This window comes from Protopterus annectens, chromosome 5.part0, assembly GCF_019279795.1.
Source record: "Protopterus annectens isolate FY-2018-M chromosome 5.part0, PAN1.0, whole genome shotgun sequence".
NCBI classification, from domain to species: domain Eukaryota; kingdom Metazoa; phylum Chordata; order Ceratodontiformes; family Protopteridae; genus Protopterus; species Protopterus annectens.
In genome coordinates this window covers 832,873,240-832,891,903 of record NC_056735.1, presented here as the reverse complement: position 1 = coordinate 832,891,903, position 18,664 = coordinate 832,873,240, and the positions used below count along the sequence as shown (strand labels likewise).

Below are 18,664 nucleotides of genomic sequence, written 5' to 3'. Positions count from 1 at the left end.
AAGTTTAGAATATTATTTTTTTATTATTTAGTGGATGTGAATAGCAATTTTTAAGAAACATACATATATTAAACTGTTGCAAGCAAAAAGAGCTTTTTTTTATTAAAAACAAATATTTCTAATAAATAGTCATCCCTTTGCCTTCTTTTTAATTATTTTCCATTTTATAATTAAAAGTGGGATTATGTAATAATTGAAACAAATCTGTTTCTTCCAAAAAATTTGAACTTATGTGCTATAAGAGAACATATGTTACTCATGTCTCTGGAATACAATATAAGCTGTAACACATTTATGAATATTCTGCATTTGGCCTCAAAACTATCACAAATTAAGACTTAATAACAGTTTTCTTGATAAAAATGAGTTCATGATGAAGCAATAAAAAAAAAATTACTTGCTTCATAGAAAATTGACTTGAATTCTAGTTATTCATTGCTCTTACATGTATTATAGAACCCTTTAAACCAGTTGAATAGTAGTTTGTAACATTCAGAAAGATGTAATTTGTGGATTATCACTACAGGCTTATTCCATTATTTTCACTTAACAATAGCATTCTTTATGTAAACTGACAGACTACATTTCTTTACTTTCAGATCCCAGAAGGCTGGTAACTACAGATTCAGTCTTGTGGTCTTGCTATGTCTGATACCAATTACAGCAGTGGTACCAATTTGGAAATTGTTTTAATGGGTTTTCCTGGACTTCATGATACACAACAGTGGCTTTCCATTCCCCTTCTCATGATGTTCCTTGTAGCATTTTTTGGTAACCTAACAGTTCTGATAATTATAGTTATAGAACGAAGCCTACATGAACCCATGTATTACTTTATTTCCATGTTATCAGCTGTAGATCTTGTTATCACAATGACTCTACTACCCAAGTTTTTAAATGTATTGTGGTTTGGCTCACAGATTTTAAGTTATAACGATTGCCTTGCACAACTGTTGTTTAATTCCTTTTTTTGTACAATGGAATCATCCATGCTAGTATTAATGGCGTTTGATCGTTATATTGCCGTGTGTAACCCTTTGAGATACAGAGCAATAATTGAAAATAAGTCTGCATTAAAAGTAAGCTTGTTTGTTGCAATTAGGGGTCTTTGTATTGGCTATCCTATTCTTATGCTTGCTCCAGTTTTACTGAATTCTGGAGGGATTACTATCCCTAGTTTATTCTGTGAGTATTTTGCTGTTAACAGTGCAGTACACAGCAATATATTAGTGAGTAACAATGACGTCTTCATTCTTCTGCTCCTTCTAGCATTACCAGATTTAACAATAATCGGATTTTCCTACTGCATGATTGCTAAAGCTGTACTGAAACTTGGTTTAAGAGAATCTCATCAAAAGATACTTAACACGTGTACTTCTCATATTATTGTAATTGCTTCCTTTTATCTTTGGGTAGCAATGTCATTAATGACAACACTTTTTGAAAATAAAGTCCCAGAATACATTCTTACTTTGTTTTCAGTCCTGTATATTACAGTGCCTCCAACATTAAACCCTCTAATATATGGTATAAAAACAAAAGAGATCAGACAAAATATATTGAAATATTTAAGGAAATAATGTACTTAGCAGGGATATGTGAAAACTAATGCATTTAAAATGGTTTCTTTCACCATTTTCTATTTATTGTCTGAACTATACATAACAGGTGTAAACCTGTTTGTATACCTTGTAGATGTTTTTTGTTATTTTAGTGGTTATTTTCAACAGAGTAAGAATAGTATAGTTGTATTGAAAATGTTTATGATTTAACTGCAAATCTGTAATAAACCGAATTCAGAGTGATGCTTACATGTCAAGACAAGAAAATAAAAAGGTTCAAATAAACATGCATGAGTGTTTGCAAAATATACTTTTCTGATTACTGTGGCTAATGCATTATTATTCGTATTATTATTGTTATTGTTATTATTATTATTATTATTATTATTATTATTATTGTTATTTAGGCAAACAGACAACTCATGAATGAAAATCAAAATAACATAGAGATTTGAAAACATAGTTATCTTTAAGTGGTGATGCAAAGTCACAAGGAATGCATTTTCTTATAAGAAATGCTTTGTAGGAGGTAAAGTGCTTCAGGTCAAGGTAATTTATTGTGGAAAAGTTCACTTAGTTAACCAGATTTGAGAAAATGTGCCCCTCAGACTCAAGTCATGATTAAGTACCATACATCGACTTTTATGGCTGGCTCCTTAGATATGATTGAAATAGACTGGCAAATATCCCTGTAATCTCACTCTGAGAATGCATGAAACAAGAAAAAAGATATTTGAATATGACTGATAATGATATTAATTATTCTGGAAGCCTTATGGAACAATTATGGCACGGTTTTTATAGTGCATGAAATAGTCCCATAATAGATTAATTTATCCTGAAGATTATTCTGTATGCAGCAGAACAAAGCATGATGTTCAGGAGACTATAAAAATGTCATTGCTCATTTAGATTTTAATGCAGACATCCATATAATTATTTTCACTTAGTTGTTAATTAGTATATATTACAAAGTGATGAACAGTCACATAATATATTCATAAATATTTTCATTAGATAAATCTGTGGTATATATTACAGAGCTATTCTTTTACAAAATTAGTTTTCATCTAAAAATGCTGAGGTTCTAAGGACATAAAGACAAGGTTATGCCTCTTAATAAAGTAAACTACACAGAAGAAACAATGATAAAGTCTGCAAAAAATGTCTAGTCAATTTCAAATTTTTTTTTTCACAACCATATAATTCAAAAAAGTGATCAGCTTTCATGTGGATTGCTCAATTAGCCTGATGAACAGAAAGTTTGATACAGAGAAAGGTATTGTATCAATGAAAAGAATTGTTTGCTGATGCATTACCATGTCTCTGTATCGAACCCTGGCACCATACTCGCTCACACAAATACATATGTTCACACACACACACACACACACACCCACACACACACACACAAAAATGCAAACTCTCCCAGGTATTCAGTCACATGCACATGGGTCCACTTTGTAATTTTGAAATTCCTCAATCTCGATGTTCGAAATACCGATGCTGAGAAGTTCGAGATTGTGGAATCTGGGAACCTTTTAATGGAGATTGTCGTATAGTGCGGAATGGGAACATTAACATTCTCTTCACTGCAGTGCAATCTCATACTTGGTATGTTTAAGTTGCAGGGCCCTGAAAAAATGTGACTCTTTATTAATTATTGTTTTAGGTTTTTTTTTTTTTTTTTTTTTAATTTCGAGATTCCACAATCTGGAAGTTCTGTGCATCAGTATTCTGAAAGTCGGGATTGTGGAATTTCGACATTACAAAGTGGACCCACATGTACACACATACTCACACACTTACTTTGCAAATGTTTACCCACATGTGCACACACACACACACACACACACACACACACACACACACACACACACACACACAAAACCTCTCACAGACATTTACACACATACATTACCCCACACACACACATACGCACACACACACACACACACACACACACACACACACACACACACACACACACACACACACACAAACTCTCCAGACATTCACCCACATTCACGCATACGCGCACACACAAACACACACACATACACACACACACACACACACACACACACACACACACACACACACACACACACACACACACACACACACACACACACACACACAAGCATCTTGAGAGCCACGGACATTTCTGAGGAAGAATTCATGACTAATTCCTATTAGTCATTTCTCTGAACATTGGCATGCACTTCGCTCCCAAGACAATAATCTATGCTGAGCCACCATGAGGGGAAACATCATCAGTAGAGTGGTGTAGGCATTGGAAAGCCTAAGCATAAAGCAGACACCTTCACTGACAAGGCTTCTGCATCATGTTAACCTTTTCTGAATTCCAGGACAAGAGTTTCACGTATAGAACATAGGAAAAGTGCTATCATGTTTGTACAATATCCAAGGGTTAGCTAAAGTAATAGTCCAAGAATATCTGGTAAGCAATATGTATTTGGGATAAAGTGCTTTACCAACAATCATTTTAACTGTTCCTGATCTGCCTTCATACTTTTTAGCTATTCATCATAAAATGTGTTATATTCTGGCTAGTTTTTGATCACTGCAGTCAATAAATAGTAACAGGCGTTTCGGTTTCTGATCTCATTTAAATCAGGAAACACATGAGCATGTATATAAAATCTGCCTCTGATTGTGGGCCTTTGCTTCTCCATTATTTTTCACTTTATCCTTGATTATTGTTCTAACAGGGTTAGAGCTATGGCCTCTGATTAGGTTGACAAAGCTGAAAGATGAGATATTTATAGCCCTCCATGTTATTCAAGTGAAGTATGACATTGTTTAGAATATCCATTTTTAAACCATATGCAAATGAGTATAGGGTCCAGTTTGTCTTCACATTTGTCTTTATATTTTCATTAGGATAGTCTGAAGCACCTTCAACAGACCTATTCTGTTTATACAATAGTTATCCCGTTGTATGACTTGATGTTTAGTGAAGTCTGGAGCAGCACAGAGGTGATATGCCAATAAGAAAGTAGAGGCTACACATTGAAAAACATGGGGCCCAGTATAGATCATTCTGGTGCACCAGTGCTTACTGGCAATAAGATACAGAAATAATTTTTCCATTTCATTGCTTGTGCTCTGTTTGAGAGGCGTCTATGGAACCATTGCAGCAAAGAGCTAATGAGCCCTAAGGATAAAGGTTTATTCAAGAGTTTCTGGTTGGAGACAGTATCAAAACTTTTTTTTTTATTTTTCAAATACATTTGAATGAATTCCATAGTATTTATACATAACATCTTTAATAACTATGTACACTATTTACATTAGCCTGACACTATAACAGATTTTAATGTATACAGTTATTTTATAAGTATGTCCAATCCATTATCAGAGTGCCTGATCAATTATTGTATAGTGTCAATCAATGATAAGACTTTTCCCCAAGGGTTGTTGATAAATGGCTTTGGATAAATTCTTAGTTCTTTAATTTTATTTTCTAATAATACTGTGGTCTTCAGTAGGCTGTAGAAGTCTTCCAAAGTTGGTATTGTGTTTGTATTCCATCTTCTTGTTATACACTTCCTTGAAATTGCAAGTATAGTCCATACTAGATACACGCTTGACCTATTCAAATGAGCACCTCCATTCACATTTAATAATACAAGAGCTTTAGTTAAATAAAATGATTTATTAAATAAAGCTTATAGAAAGTTAGTACTACAATTCCAAAATAGCTTAATTTTAACACAATCAAAGAATAAGAAGTTATGTACCTACCATAACGTTTCATGTTAGTTGTCTTCTTCTCACCTTCAGCCATCTGCTTGACTCGTTAAAAATCCTGTTCCCACTGATAAAGAGGCAAGGGCCTTGGATAGGTGGGGAAAGAAAGTGTATACTTCTTCCACTCTAGCCATGAGAGCGTTGAATTGTCAGTTTCACATGCTAAAATATCAGAATTATCTCCTTTCTCAATTAAAATCTAAGGTGGATGCTTTGGCGGAAGGTATTGAGTGTAAAGAGTTGCTGGACTTGGTTCATGTGTCTGAGCAAGTGGGTAAGCATTCTTTGCAATGTGGTTTTGATGCTGTACAGGCCTCCTCGAGGGTGGCTGCTACTAGTTCTGTTCACGCAGGCATGCCTGGTTGAAGGATCAGAATTTAGCTGAGCATGTTAAGACAAGGATTTTGGATGCTCCTTACAGTCTGATGTGTAGTTAGGATCGCCTGTGGAAGCAGTTTTAAAGAAAATGGAGGACAAAGCTAAGTCTATGCAAACTGTTAAAGATTTTTGCAGGTGCAGCCACCAAGTTTAGTAGAAATTGGCCTGCTAAGGGTGGACATATCCTGCTTATGATTCCCAGTCTAGGGGTAGGTCTAGACGTGGTAGGGGCAGGGCTCAAGGTTCTTTAGGCCTAGAACAGGGAGTTCACCTGCTCCGACTTCTGGTGAGGGCAGGGTCAGTCCTTTCGTAAACAGACCCAATGACCTGTCTTTTCAGCTGCCAGTAGATTCTCGCCTGGCAGCTCCTTTGGGAGGAAGACTGTCTCTTTTCAAAGAAAATTGGGATTTAATTACTCAAGACAAATGGGTGTTGGATATCATTCACCACGGTTACAGATTTTATTTCCATACTATGCCCCTTTCAAAGGCATGCCAGACGCCTCCTCCACAAAGAAAGGAGGCTCACAAGCAAGTTTCTCAGTTACTCCAGATGGGGCCATTCAGCCAGTCCCTGTATCAGAAAGGGGCCTAGGATTTTATTCTCGCCTGTTCCTAGTACCAAAGAAGGGGAACACGTGGAGACCAATTTTGGATTTATCTCTCCTCAACACTTTTCTGGACATTCCCAAGTTCAAGATGTTGACGTTACAACAGCTTTTACCTCTGCTGGGCAAAGATCACTGGATGGTAACTTTAGATCTCAAGGAAGCTTACCTTCATGTGCCTATAAGGCTGTTGCAGGAAGTATCTGCGGTTTCGAGCTGGAAATTCTCATTATCAGTTCTCTGCATTGCCCTTTGGCTTATCCACTGCGCCCAGAGTATTCACAAAGGTTCTGGCTCCAGTGATAGCTTACTTCAGGCTTCAAGGAATTCAAATCTATCCTTACTTGGACGACTGCCTGATTCTGGCTCAAGAAAAGGAAGACCTTCTACAGCATCTGGAATATGTTATAGCAGTGCTAAGATGCCTAGGGTATTCTGTGAACGAAATAAAGTCCAGTCTAGTACCCTCTCAAGACATGTGCTTTCTGGGTGTGAGACTGAATACAGCAGCCCAGATGGCCTTTTTAACCCCGGACAAACAAAAGAGTCTGTCACTTTACTTCCATCAACTATCTCATCAGTCCGTGCTGACTGCAAGGACAGTCCTTCAAGCATTAGGGTTCATGGCATCTTGTATTCTGGTGCTTCCCAATGCCAAACTGCATATGAGGAAGCTACAATGGTATCTCAAAAATGTATGGACACAGCACTGCCAGGATTTGGACACTGTCATTCAAATAATACCTTGCCTTCAAAAGAATTCTTGTGGTGGGCTCAGGAATGTCACCTAAACAAGGGACTCTCTGTGACCCGCTAGAGGCAAGTCAGATTTTAACGACAGATGCCTCGGACATTGCTTGGGGAGCTCATCTAAATGGAAAGTGGATACAAGACAAGTGGCCTGCCAGACTACAGCATCTACATATCAACATGAAGGAGATGTTAGCGGTCCAGTTTGCATTAATGGCTTTCAAGGAGTTACTTCTTCCAGGGCAGGTGTTGATTCTAACAGACAACACAACTGTCATGTGGTACATCAACAAGCAAGGGGAACACATTCTTATCCTCTATGCAGGCAAGCAATGATTTTATGGGAGACTGCTAAACTTGCAACTAACTCTTCAGGCAAGGTTTCTGCCAGGAGCACAGAACTCCTTAGCAGATGTGTTAAGCAGACAAATCATGGATCCCCACGAGTGGAAACTGGATCTTCATGTATTTCAGAAATTGACAGTGTCATGGGGAACTCCAGACATAGATCTGTTCGCTTCTCCACTAAACCACCAGCTGCCAAAGTATTGCACAAAGGGGTTTCATCACACAGCTTGGAAAGTGGATGCTCTGTCTTTCAGTTGGAAAAACCTTCATGTGTATGCCTTTCCACCTCTGCCTCTTCTTCCAAAGGTACTATTAAAGGTCAGACAAGACAGGCCAAGGATGATTTTGATAGCTCCAGATTGGCCTCGCAACACTGGTACCCACTACTACGGAGTCTAGTAAAGAAGCCTCCATGGCCTTTACCTCTGATTCCTCATCTGTTATCTCAGAAGGACGGTCATCTGCTCAATGTCAAGCTTCACTCTCTTCATCTAACAGCCTGGCATATTCTGTGTTGAAACACAGCAGGTCTCAACTTCCTCAACAAGTTTTAAATGTGATTATGGAAGCTAGAAGACCTAGTACAAGGAGAGTGTACGCAGTATAATGGAAGAGATTTTTATTTTGGAGTACAGCAAAGAATTTGGAGATTTCTGAGCCTAATTTGAGTGTGGCTCTTCAATATCTTACTGAGTTATTGGACAAAGGTTTGTCCTTCTCTTCCATTAAGATTCATGCTGCAGCAATCTCAGCTCACTATGATTGTGACCCACCTTTGTTTTCGCATCCTTTGTTCAAGCAGTTTCTTAGAGGGCAAAGAATATAAGACCCCCACGTGAGCTCCTACTCCTGCTTGGGATCTCAATTTTGTGTTGGAAAAACTTACTCTACAACCTTTTGAGCCTGCAGCTACTGCTGAATTGAAATACTTGTCATGGAAGACTGCTTTTCTGTTGGCTATTACTTCTGCAAGAAGGGTGTCTGAGTTGCAGGCCCTTATGGCAGTAGAGCCCTTTTGATTTTCCATAAGGATAGGGTATCATTACGCACTAATCCTTCCTTTATGCCTAAGGTGGTTTCTAGTGTGGCTTTAAACCAAACTATTCATTTGCCTACATTTTATGCAGACCCTCAAAATAAAGGGGAAAAGATTTTGCACACTTTAGATGTACACAGGCAATTGCGTTATTATTTAAGCAGGACTAAGGATTTTAGGCAGTCTCAGCAGTTGTTTGTTTCTTTTGCTTTGAGTTCACAGGGCAAGCCTGTGTCAAAACAAACTATTTCTAGGTGGATTGGCTTTTGCATTGCATTTTGTTATTCCCATCATGGCAAGGAGATTCCAGCTGGGATTAGGCCTCATTCCACTAGGGCTACTGCCACTTCAACAGCATTTCTAAGGGGGGTGGCAACTAAGGACATTTTGGAAGCAGCTACTTGGAGTTCAGTGCATACTTTCTCTAAGCATTATCACCTTCCTATCTACTCTAAGTCTAGGGCTGGTTTTGCCACAGCTGTTTTGCAAGGCATGTTGTCAGCTCCTACTTTATGATTTGCCAGCCTCCCTTACCTCTGCTTTGGGATTCTACCCAATAGTAGGACTGCAGCAATGGAAAACTAAGAACATAGTACAGTTTTGTACCTACCATAAATGTAGATGTTCGAGGATTCCATTGCTGCAGTCCAATTTACCTCCCTCCTTCCCTCTGTGTTTAGGGGTGGTTGTGTAGGTGAGTTTACATGCTTATATTTTTGTATATATTCTTGTATATATTGTACATGTTTTTGGTGCAGGTATTTTGGGACTTGTCTTTTAGGGTCTTCTGACATCTGGGGCAAGAAAAGACTGAGGATATGACGCCGGTCATGCGATTAGTACCCTGACGTACTGACGCCAGTCTAATGCGCCCTGACCGACGTCAGCCTTATACTCTGGTATTCGGGCCGACTGGACGCGGACTATACCCAATAGTAAGGACTGCAGCAATGGAATCCTCGAACATCTACATTTATGGTAGGTACAAAACTGTACTTTTGCTGATGCATTACCATGTCTCTGTATCGAACCCTGGCACCATACTCACTCACACAAATACATATGTCCACACATACACAAACACACACACACACACACACACACAAACACACACACACACACACACACACACACACACACACACACACAAAAATACAAACTCTCCCAGACATTCAGTCACATGCACACGGGTCCACTTTGTAATTTTGAAATTCCTCAATCTCGATGTTCGAAATACCGATGCTCAGAACTTCGAGATTGTGCAATCTGGGAACCTTTCAATGGAGATTGTCGTATAGTGCGGAATGGGAACATTAACATTCTCTTCACTGCAGTGCAATCTCATACTTGGTATGTTTAAGTTGCAGGGCCCTGAAAAAAATGTGACTCTTTATTTATTATTATTTTAGGTTTTTTTTTTTTTTTTTTAATTTCGAGATTCCACAATCTGGAAGTTCTGAGCATCAATATTCTGAAAGTCGGGATTGTGGAATTTCGACATTACAAAGTGGACCCACACATACACACATACTCACACACTTACTTTGCAAATGTTTACCCACATGTCCACACACACACACACACACACACACACACACACACACACACACACACACACACACACACACACACACACACACAAAACCTCTCACAGACATTTACACACATACATTACCCCACACACACACACACACACACACACACACACACACACACACACACACACACCCACAAACTCTCCAGACATTCACCCACATTCACACATACACACACAAACACACACACATAGACACACACACACACACACACACACACACACACACACACACACACACACACACACACACACACACACACACACACACACACACACACACATTTCTGAGGAAGAATTCATTACTAATTCCTATTAGTCATTCCTCTGAACATTAGCATGCACTTCGCGCCCAAGACAATAATCTATGCTGAGGCCACCATGAGGGGAAACATCATCAGTAGAGTGGTGTAGGCATTGGAAAGCCTAAGCATAAAGCAGACACCTTCACTGACAAGGCTTCTGCATCATGTTAACCTTTTCTGAATTCCAGGACAAGAGTTTCACGTATAGAACATAGGAAAAGTGCTATCATGTTTGTACAATATCCAAGGGTTAGCTAAAGTAATAGTCCAAGAATATCTGGTAAGCAATATGTATTTGGGATAAAGTGCTTTACTAACAATCATTTTAACTGTTCCTGATCTGCCTTCATACTTTTTAGCTATTCATCATAAAATGTGTTATATTCTGGCTAGTTTTTGATCACTGCAGTCAATAAATAGTAACAGGCGTTTCGGTTTCTGATCTCATTTAAATCAGGAAACACATGAGCATGTATATAAAATCTGCCTCTGATTGTGGGCCTTTGCTTCTCCATTATTTTTCACTTTATCCTTGATTATTGTTCTAACAGGGTTAGAGCTATGGCCTCTGACTAGGTTGGCAAAGCTGAAAGATGAGATATTTATAGCCCTCCATGTTATTCAAGTGAAGTATGACATTGTTTAGAATATCCATTTTTAAACCATATGCAAATGAGTGTAGGGTCCAGTTTGTCTTCACATTTGTCTTTATATTTTCATTAGGATAATCTGAAGCACCTTCAGCAGACCTATTCTGTTTATACAATAGTTATCCCGTTGTATGACTTGATGCTTAGTGAAGTCTGGAGCAGCACAGAGGTGATATGTCAATAAGAAAGTAGAGGCTACACATTGAAAAACATGGGGCCCAGTATAGATCATTCTGGTGCACCAATGCTTACTGGCAAAAAGATACAGAAATAATTTTTCCATTTCATTGCTTGTGCTCTGTTTGAGAGGCATCTATGGAACCATTGCAGCAAAGAGCTAATGAGCCCTAAGGATAAAGGTTTATTCAAGAGTTTCTGGTTGGAGACAGTATCAAAACTTTTTTTTATTTTTCAAATACATTTGAATGAATTCCATAGTATTTATACATAACATATTTAATAACTATGTACACTATTTACATTAGCCTGACACTATAACAGATTTTAATGTATGCAGTTATTTTATAAGTATGCCCAATCCATTATCAGAGTGCCTGATCAATTATTGTATAGTGTCAATCAATGATAAGACTTTTCCCCAAGGGTTGTTGATAAATGGCTTTGGATAAATTCTTAGTTCTTTAATTTTATTTTCCAATACTACTGTGGTCCTCAGTAGGCTGTAGAAGTCTTCCAAAGTTGGTATTGTGTTTGTATTCCATCTTCTTGTTATACACTTCCTTGAAATTGCAAGTATAGTCCATACTAGATACATGTTTGACCTATTCAAATGAGCACCTCCATTCACATTTAATAATACAAGAGCTTTAGTTATAGAAAGTTAGTACTACAATTCCAAAATGGCTTAATTTTAACACAATCAAAGAATAAGAAGTTATGTACCTACCATAACGTTCCATGTTAGTTATCTTCTTCTCGCCTTCTTTCTTGCTGGTTGGGCTTACAGCCAATCCTCGGCTCTGACTCGGCCATCTTCTAAAAGCTCGAGAACTATTTACTGGCTCGAGGCCTCCCCATATCCCACAATGCCTGGTGCTAGATCCCCAGATCTTGTTTGGTAGACCTAACTACAGACAAACATAAGGACACCTGTCCTAACAGCATAGGTTTAGCTACAGAGCTAAAAGGTTGAGGGAACAAACCAGATAAGACTCAGCCAGTGAAAATAAACTCAAAGGGAAACTCTTCTCGGTCTATTAGGATAGGGGGATGGAGGGTGGGATGCAAGAAAGAAGCTGAGAAGAAGACAACTAACATGGAACGTTATGGTAGGTACATAACTTCTTAATGTTAAGTTGTCTATCTCACCTTCATTCTTGCTGGATGGGACAGCGTCCCTAGCACCTCAGTCCTGGGTGACTCATCAGAACAGACTCTTCAGCACAGTGGAACCAAAATCAGCTCTGTTCCTAGAGGCCACATCCAGCTTATAATGAGAAATGAATGTATGGGGAGTGGCCCATGTAGCTGCCGCACAAATGGCTTCCATTGGTAATCTTGCCTGAAAAGCTACAGAAGTAGCTACAGCCCTAGTAGAGTGACCTTTTGGTTTAGCAGGGAGCTGTTTGTTCCTCAATTGATAAATCAAGGTAATAATAGAAGTCATCCACCTAGATAGAGTTACTTTAGACACTGGCAGACCTTGTTTACATTCAGATTTTCTAAGTTGTTTAGTCCTATGCAAGTAGAAATGTAATTGTCTATGAACATCCAACTGATGTAATTTATGTTCATCTTTGTTGGAATAACTTGGGAAGAAGCCCGGAAGATCAGTGGACTAATTCAGATTACTCTCAGAAGGTACCTTAGGAAGGAAGGAGGGATTAGTCCTGAGCAAAACTCTGTCATTATGGAAAACTAAATAAGGAGGGCGAACACAAAGGGCCTGGAGTTCAGAAACTCTTCTAGCTGAAGTAATTACCACCAGAAAGAGGGTTTTCCAAAAAAGAAACTTCAAGGAACATGAAGCTGCGGGTTCAAAGGGGGCAATATTAGGGAAGCTAAGATCAAATTCAGATCCCACGGAGGTGGGGGATCTCTTACTGGGGGCCTGGGCAAAGTAGTCCCTTTAAGAAAAGCTTTGCAAAGCTTATGGGACATAATACTAGTTTCAGATAGGTCTGTATGAAAATTTGAAATTGCAGCTAACTGAACTCTAATGTTGGCAGAACAGGACCCAGCCTGAAAAAATTCCGCTAAGAAATCTAAAACGTGGTGGACAGGGGCTAAAAAAGGATCTATATTTTTAGACTCTGCCCAGCAAGAGAAATGTTTCCACTTACTAGCATAAGTTTTTCTGGTGGTAGATTTATGCGAAGATAAGATGATTTCACACACTGATTGGGAAATGTTCGGAAGTCTGGCTAAGGTTGGAAGTGGAGCAACCAAGCAGTGAGGTTGAGAGACTGAAGGGATTGGTGCAGCCCACATGACTGATGGATCAGGAGGTCTGGTACTGGGTCCAGGGTCTAGGGCTGCTTCAGAAGGTGATGATGCAGGAATGGAAACCACATTTGTCAAGGCCAGTAGGGGGCAATGAGGATCATCTTGCATCCCAGTGTGGTAGCTTTCTGTATTAGTTTGGGAATCAGGGGAAATGGAGGGAATGCATAAAAAAGTCCCTGAGGCCAATCGTGAATTAGAGCATCTCTGGGGGAGTAGCCGGGAAGAGGGAGGAGAGAAAAGAAACTGTCGCACTTACTGTTGAAGGGGGTGACGAAAAGGTCGCAGCAAGGCTGACCCCATTTCTGGAAGATTTGGTCCGCCACTGTCTGATTGAGAGGCCACTCGTGAGGCATGAGGATTGCTCTGCTCAGCCTGTCTGCTATAACATTGGACTTCCCAGGGATGTGCATTGCTATCAGAAATGGCTGGGAAGAGATTGCCCATTGCCAGAGTCTGAGTGCTTCTTGACATAGGGGGTAGGACTTGGTTCCGCCCTGCTTGTTGATGTACCACACTACCGACATATTGCCTGTCTGAATTGCAATGGTCCCGGTGGGAAGAGAGTTCTGAAGAGTTTGCAACACTAAAAGCACAGCTCTCATCTCCAAGACATTGATATGCAGATGGTACTCGTGGGGTTGCCAGGTACTTTGGACTGTTCTGCCCTGAAAATGCCCCCACCCACCCGATCAGGGAGTCATCTGTGGTCACCATGGCTACTGGAGGAGGAAGAACAAATGGTCTGCCCTGGAGTACTGATGGGGAAACCATCCACCAAGCAAGCTGGTCTTTGCATGTCTGTGTAATCATGATCATGTCAGACATTGGAAGTTGTAAAAAGGACCATTGGGTCAAAAGCAACCACTGAAGAATCCTCATATGAAAACGAGCCAGGGGGACTAGTATGATCGCTGCTGCCATGAGGCCCAATCTCTTTAGGATGAATCTGGCCTGAATTTTCTTGCATCCTAATAACACCTGTACATGTCGGCGAATATCTAGTACTCTGTGTAACAGAAGTCTCGCTGACATGTCTTTTGTACTTAAGCTTGCGCCTATAAAGGTTATAGATTGACAAGGCGACAATGCAGACTTTTCAAAATTTATTGTGATACCTAGCTTGGAGCAAGTTTGAATGGTGTAGTTCCTGGCTCATAGCAGCTGATGTCTGGTGGTAGCAGTAAGGAGCCAGTCATCTAGATAGGGAAACACCTGGAATCCTTGCCGTCTCAGGTGAGAGGTAACTACTGCCATACATTTGGTGAACACCCTGGGGGCTGCAGTGAGACCAAAGGGCAGAGCTCGGAACTGATAATGACTGGCTCCCAGCCGGAAGCAGAGGAATCTTCTGGAGTGCCTGTCCATTTTGATATGGTAGTACGCATCTTGAAGATCTATGGAGCAACTCCAATTGTCCTGACCCAAAAAGGGTAGAAGGGACTGAAGCATGACCATCCAGAACTTTGTTCTTTGTACAGGCCTGTTTATTCTGCTGAGATCCAAAATGCGTCTCCAGTCCCCTGTCTTTTTTGGTACCAAAAAGAACCTTGAGTAAATTCCGGATCCTTGCTGTTCTGGTGGGACTCGTTGGATGGCTCGTTTTTGTAGCAGTTTTGAGATCTCTTGCACTGCTTGTTCCCTTAGACTGGGTGGAACATCTGGAAGGGATTTGTATGACCTTAAGTGGGTATGAATGAAGGGAATTCTGTAACCTCCGGATATGATAGACTGTACCAATCTGCCTTGAGTTATGTCTTGCCAGGCTTTTGGGTACAGCGATAATCTTCCCCCGACTGCTTCTGAAGGCAGGCAGCCGGGCAGCCCCTCAGGGATGCTGGAAGGGCTTGTCAGAAAAGAAATCTCTGCTGCCCTGATTTTGCAGGCCCCCTCTGCCTCAAGGGCTGTGCCTATTGTTGTCCCCTCCTCTGCCCCTGGAGGGAAACTCACCACTGTGTCAGGCTCGACTCCCTGGGGTTTCCGGAACCACATCTTCCCACTTTTCTGACCTTTGGGGTATGGTCTAGAAGGAGTGGAAAAACGGACTCCCACAGCAGAGAGAGTCTTGCCTTCCTGCTCACACCTGGTAAGGGTATCCTTCACCTGTAGTCCAAAAAGAGCTGAACCATTAAATGGGGTATTGGTGAAAGACACCTTGAAGGGTTCCACAAAGTTACATAACCGCATCCAAGTGTGCCTTCTCAAGGCCACACCTGTGCCTGCGGCCCTACTCGCCCCATCAGCTGCATAAGAAATGAGCCGCATGCAAGAGTTCACTATCGAATTAAGATTCGCCAGCTGGGAAGTAATTTTATCCTGGGCCCCCACAGCTGATGGATCTTGAAAGGTATCTCCTAGCTCCTTAAGGAGATCCCTTCGAAGGTGGGTAATATGACGACCGCATGGAAAAGGTCGCTGAGGAAAACATCTGCTTCCTGTATCTGTCCATCATCCTAGACTCTTTATTAGGGGGATGGACAGACGAAGAAGTCTCAGCCAACTCCTTTTTCATGGCCACTGCTACCACCATAGCATCAACAGGGACACCCTTTGTCAAAAATTGCTTGTCTTGTGGTGCTGTGATGAATTTCGTGGGCCTTCGGGGAGTTGGTTCCACTGTATCTGGGGCTGACCATGCCTTTCGAGCCACCACTGCCATCAGTGGATCGAAAGGTGGAGACACCCAGGAGGTGGATGAGTGAGAATCAAAAGCATCCAGAAATACCAACTCATCCTCAGAAGGGTTAAGGGTAGTCCAGTTCCCCCTCTGCCTAAGCATCTCAAGGATGTCTGAGAAGGAGACGTCTTCAGAGGGGGACCTTGGGGACCCTTCCGAATCCTCTAAGTTGGTATCCAAAGTCACAGACTCAGGGGAGTCAACATGCTTCCTCTTGCATTTCCTCTTTTGAGGGGGCACCTCTGAATGATCAGGGGAGGCCTCGGAAGAGGAAGACATGCCCACTGGGGTGACCTGGAGCACTTGTTCTCCTTGCTTGCGGTCTGGAGGAGGGGCAGAGGCAGATGCAGGCACCCTGGGGAGAGGAGCCGAAGAGGCTGATCATGGGGTTGACTCAGGGGCCAGCACACTCCTCATGACCTCAAAGGAACCCCTTCCTGGCAGAGAAGAAGGATCAGGCTCCGAAGAGACCGGAACCCTCCCCAGCACTGAGAGAGATGGCTCCAAGGCTGATGTAGGAGCCAAGCTCACCTGCACAGAAGCTCCTAGAGGGAGAACGGGGTCAGACAAGGGTCCGATGCCACTCGCCCCCTTGGAGCCGACGAGGGAGTCTCGGTGCCCAGATCCCTCCAAGGATGGCACCATGGAAGTGATCAGAGCCGAAGGAACCAAAAGGGTAGGTATCGACGCCGACAGTTCCACGATCCGAACCCCAGCAACCTCCGGCTCCGAACTCAAGGGGTGAGTCAAAGGAGGAACTGCTGTAGAGATGGGCAGAGCCGAACCCTGATGAGGCGGGCTGGATAACATTTTAGCCAGGGCCTGCAATTTCAGAAGTCTGCTCAATACTCTCTCCAAGTCATGGTTAGACAGTCTTGAAGACCGAGAAGAGTGAGATCGGTGACTTCGCTCCGACTGTAACAGAGGCGACCCCGGAACCAAGCAAATCGACTCTAGGGATGGGGACTTAGAACGCTTTCGGCTCCCTGAAGGTGCTGACACCAGGGTCAGAGTTGATTGAGAGGCAGGTACTTCGGTTCCAGACGGAACCGAAGTCGAAGCAGACACCACACCCGACGACGGCTCCGAGCTGGGAGCCGACGGCTTCGTTGGCTTGGAGGGTTTCCCTGACTGAGTCTTAGCCGGTGACCCTTCAGGTTTTAGTAATCCTCTAAGGATTAGCTTATTCCAATGCTCCTGCAGGACTCTTGGACTAAAAGCGTGGCACACCGAACAAGAGTCCTGCAGGTGTAGGGCGCCCAAGCAGTAGACACAAGAAGTGTGACCATCTGTCAGAGACATCTTCTGACAGCATGAGTCGCACTTTTTGAATCGCGATACCTTCGTATCTTTGGACATCCTGCAAAAAGGAAATATCACAGGAAAAAAAGGTCAACAGTATGACAGTTGGTAACAAGTATAAAAAACCCCGCACACACAAAGCACCAGTTACCACACCTTAACAATGCACACACACACACACTATAACTATAATATATACCAGAAAATAGTAAAGTACTACAACTATTTCTACCTGAAAAAAACTATAAAAAGTATTTTAGAGAAAAAGGGTTAGCCTCTAACTAAAAATGGCTACCTTGAAGAGAGAAAAAGAGGGGGGGGGACTCTCTAACAGTAAAAGTGAGTTTTCTAAGGGGACAGGACAGGTCTAAAACTACACAGAGACAATAATAGTACTAAAACTACTATAATAAATGTAAACACCAACTATCTATAAGAAATTTTTTAATAAAGCCTATCAAAAAGACGAAAAATACAACCTGAGCCAGCAAAAGAAACCTCGTAGCAGAAGTGGCAAACGAGATCTGGGGATCTAGCACCAGGCATTGTGAGATATGGGGAGGCCTCGAGCCAGTAAATAGCTCTCGAGCTTTTAGAAGATGGCCTCGGCTCGAGCCCAACCAGCAAGAATGAAGGCGAGATAGACAACTTAACATAATGTGGTTCCAATCTGCATTATGTACTTACTCACATCTCCAGCATATTCCTTTTATGGAACAACTAATTTTACTGATTCAATCTGGGGTTAAGAATGCTCTGTGCAACAATTTTCAATTAAAAACTTTTCAGTATTGTGTAAAGGATGTATATTTTATTGATAATAAGTATTTTCTTTAATATCTTCAGTTAACTGTATTGAGTGCCCTTTTGTTATATATTTCCAATATGAGGTTTTAGGTGTTGTTTTATACTTTATCAATATTTTGTAAAATTTTGAAATACTGCGTCTCATGTCAAAGTAATTATATATGATTTCATACATGTATTTCATAAATTTAGTTATTTCTTTAAATGAAGAATTGTTAATTATTCTACTTAAATCTTGCAAATATGACAGAATACTCTGTAAAGTTAGCCAGTCCTGTTGTGGAATTTTGTATGTTGTTTTTATTTCTTGCATATCTAAAACTTTTATTTCTTTGATACATTGGAGCCAACAAACAAATCCTTTCTGTTCCCAGGAATTAATAATTTCTCTATATATTTTATATGGAA

At 41.0% G+C, this 18,664-nt stretch overlaps 1 protein-coding gene across 1 annotated transcript in view; it reads left to right on the top strand.

The window, feature by feature from the left end:
• Positions 1-644: 644 nt before the first annotated feature.
• Positions 645-18,664, top strand: part of LOC122802236 (olfactory receptor 52E8-like) — a 76,794-nt gene continuing 58,774 nt past the window's right edge. The window contains exon 1 of the mRNA XM_044071894.1: positions 645-1,561. Within this exon, the coding sequence (XP_043927829.1) occupies positions 645-1,561 (917 nt within the window). The remainder of the gene's footprint in view (positions 1,562-18,664) is intronic.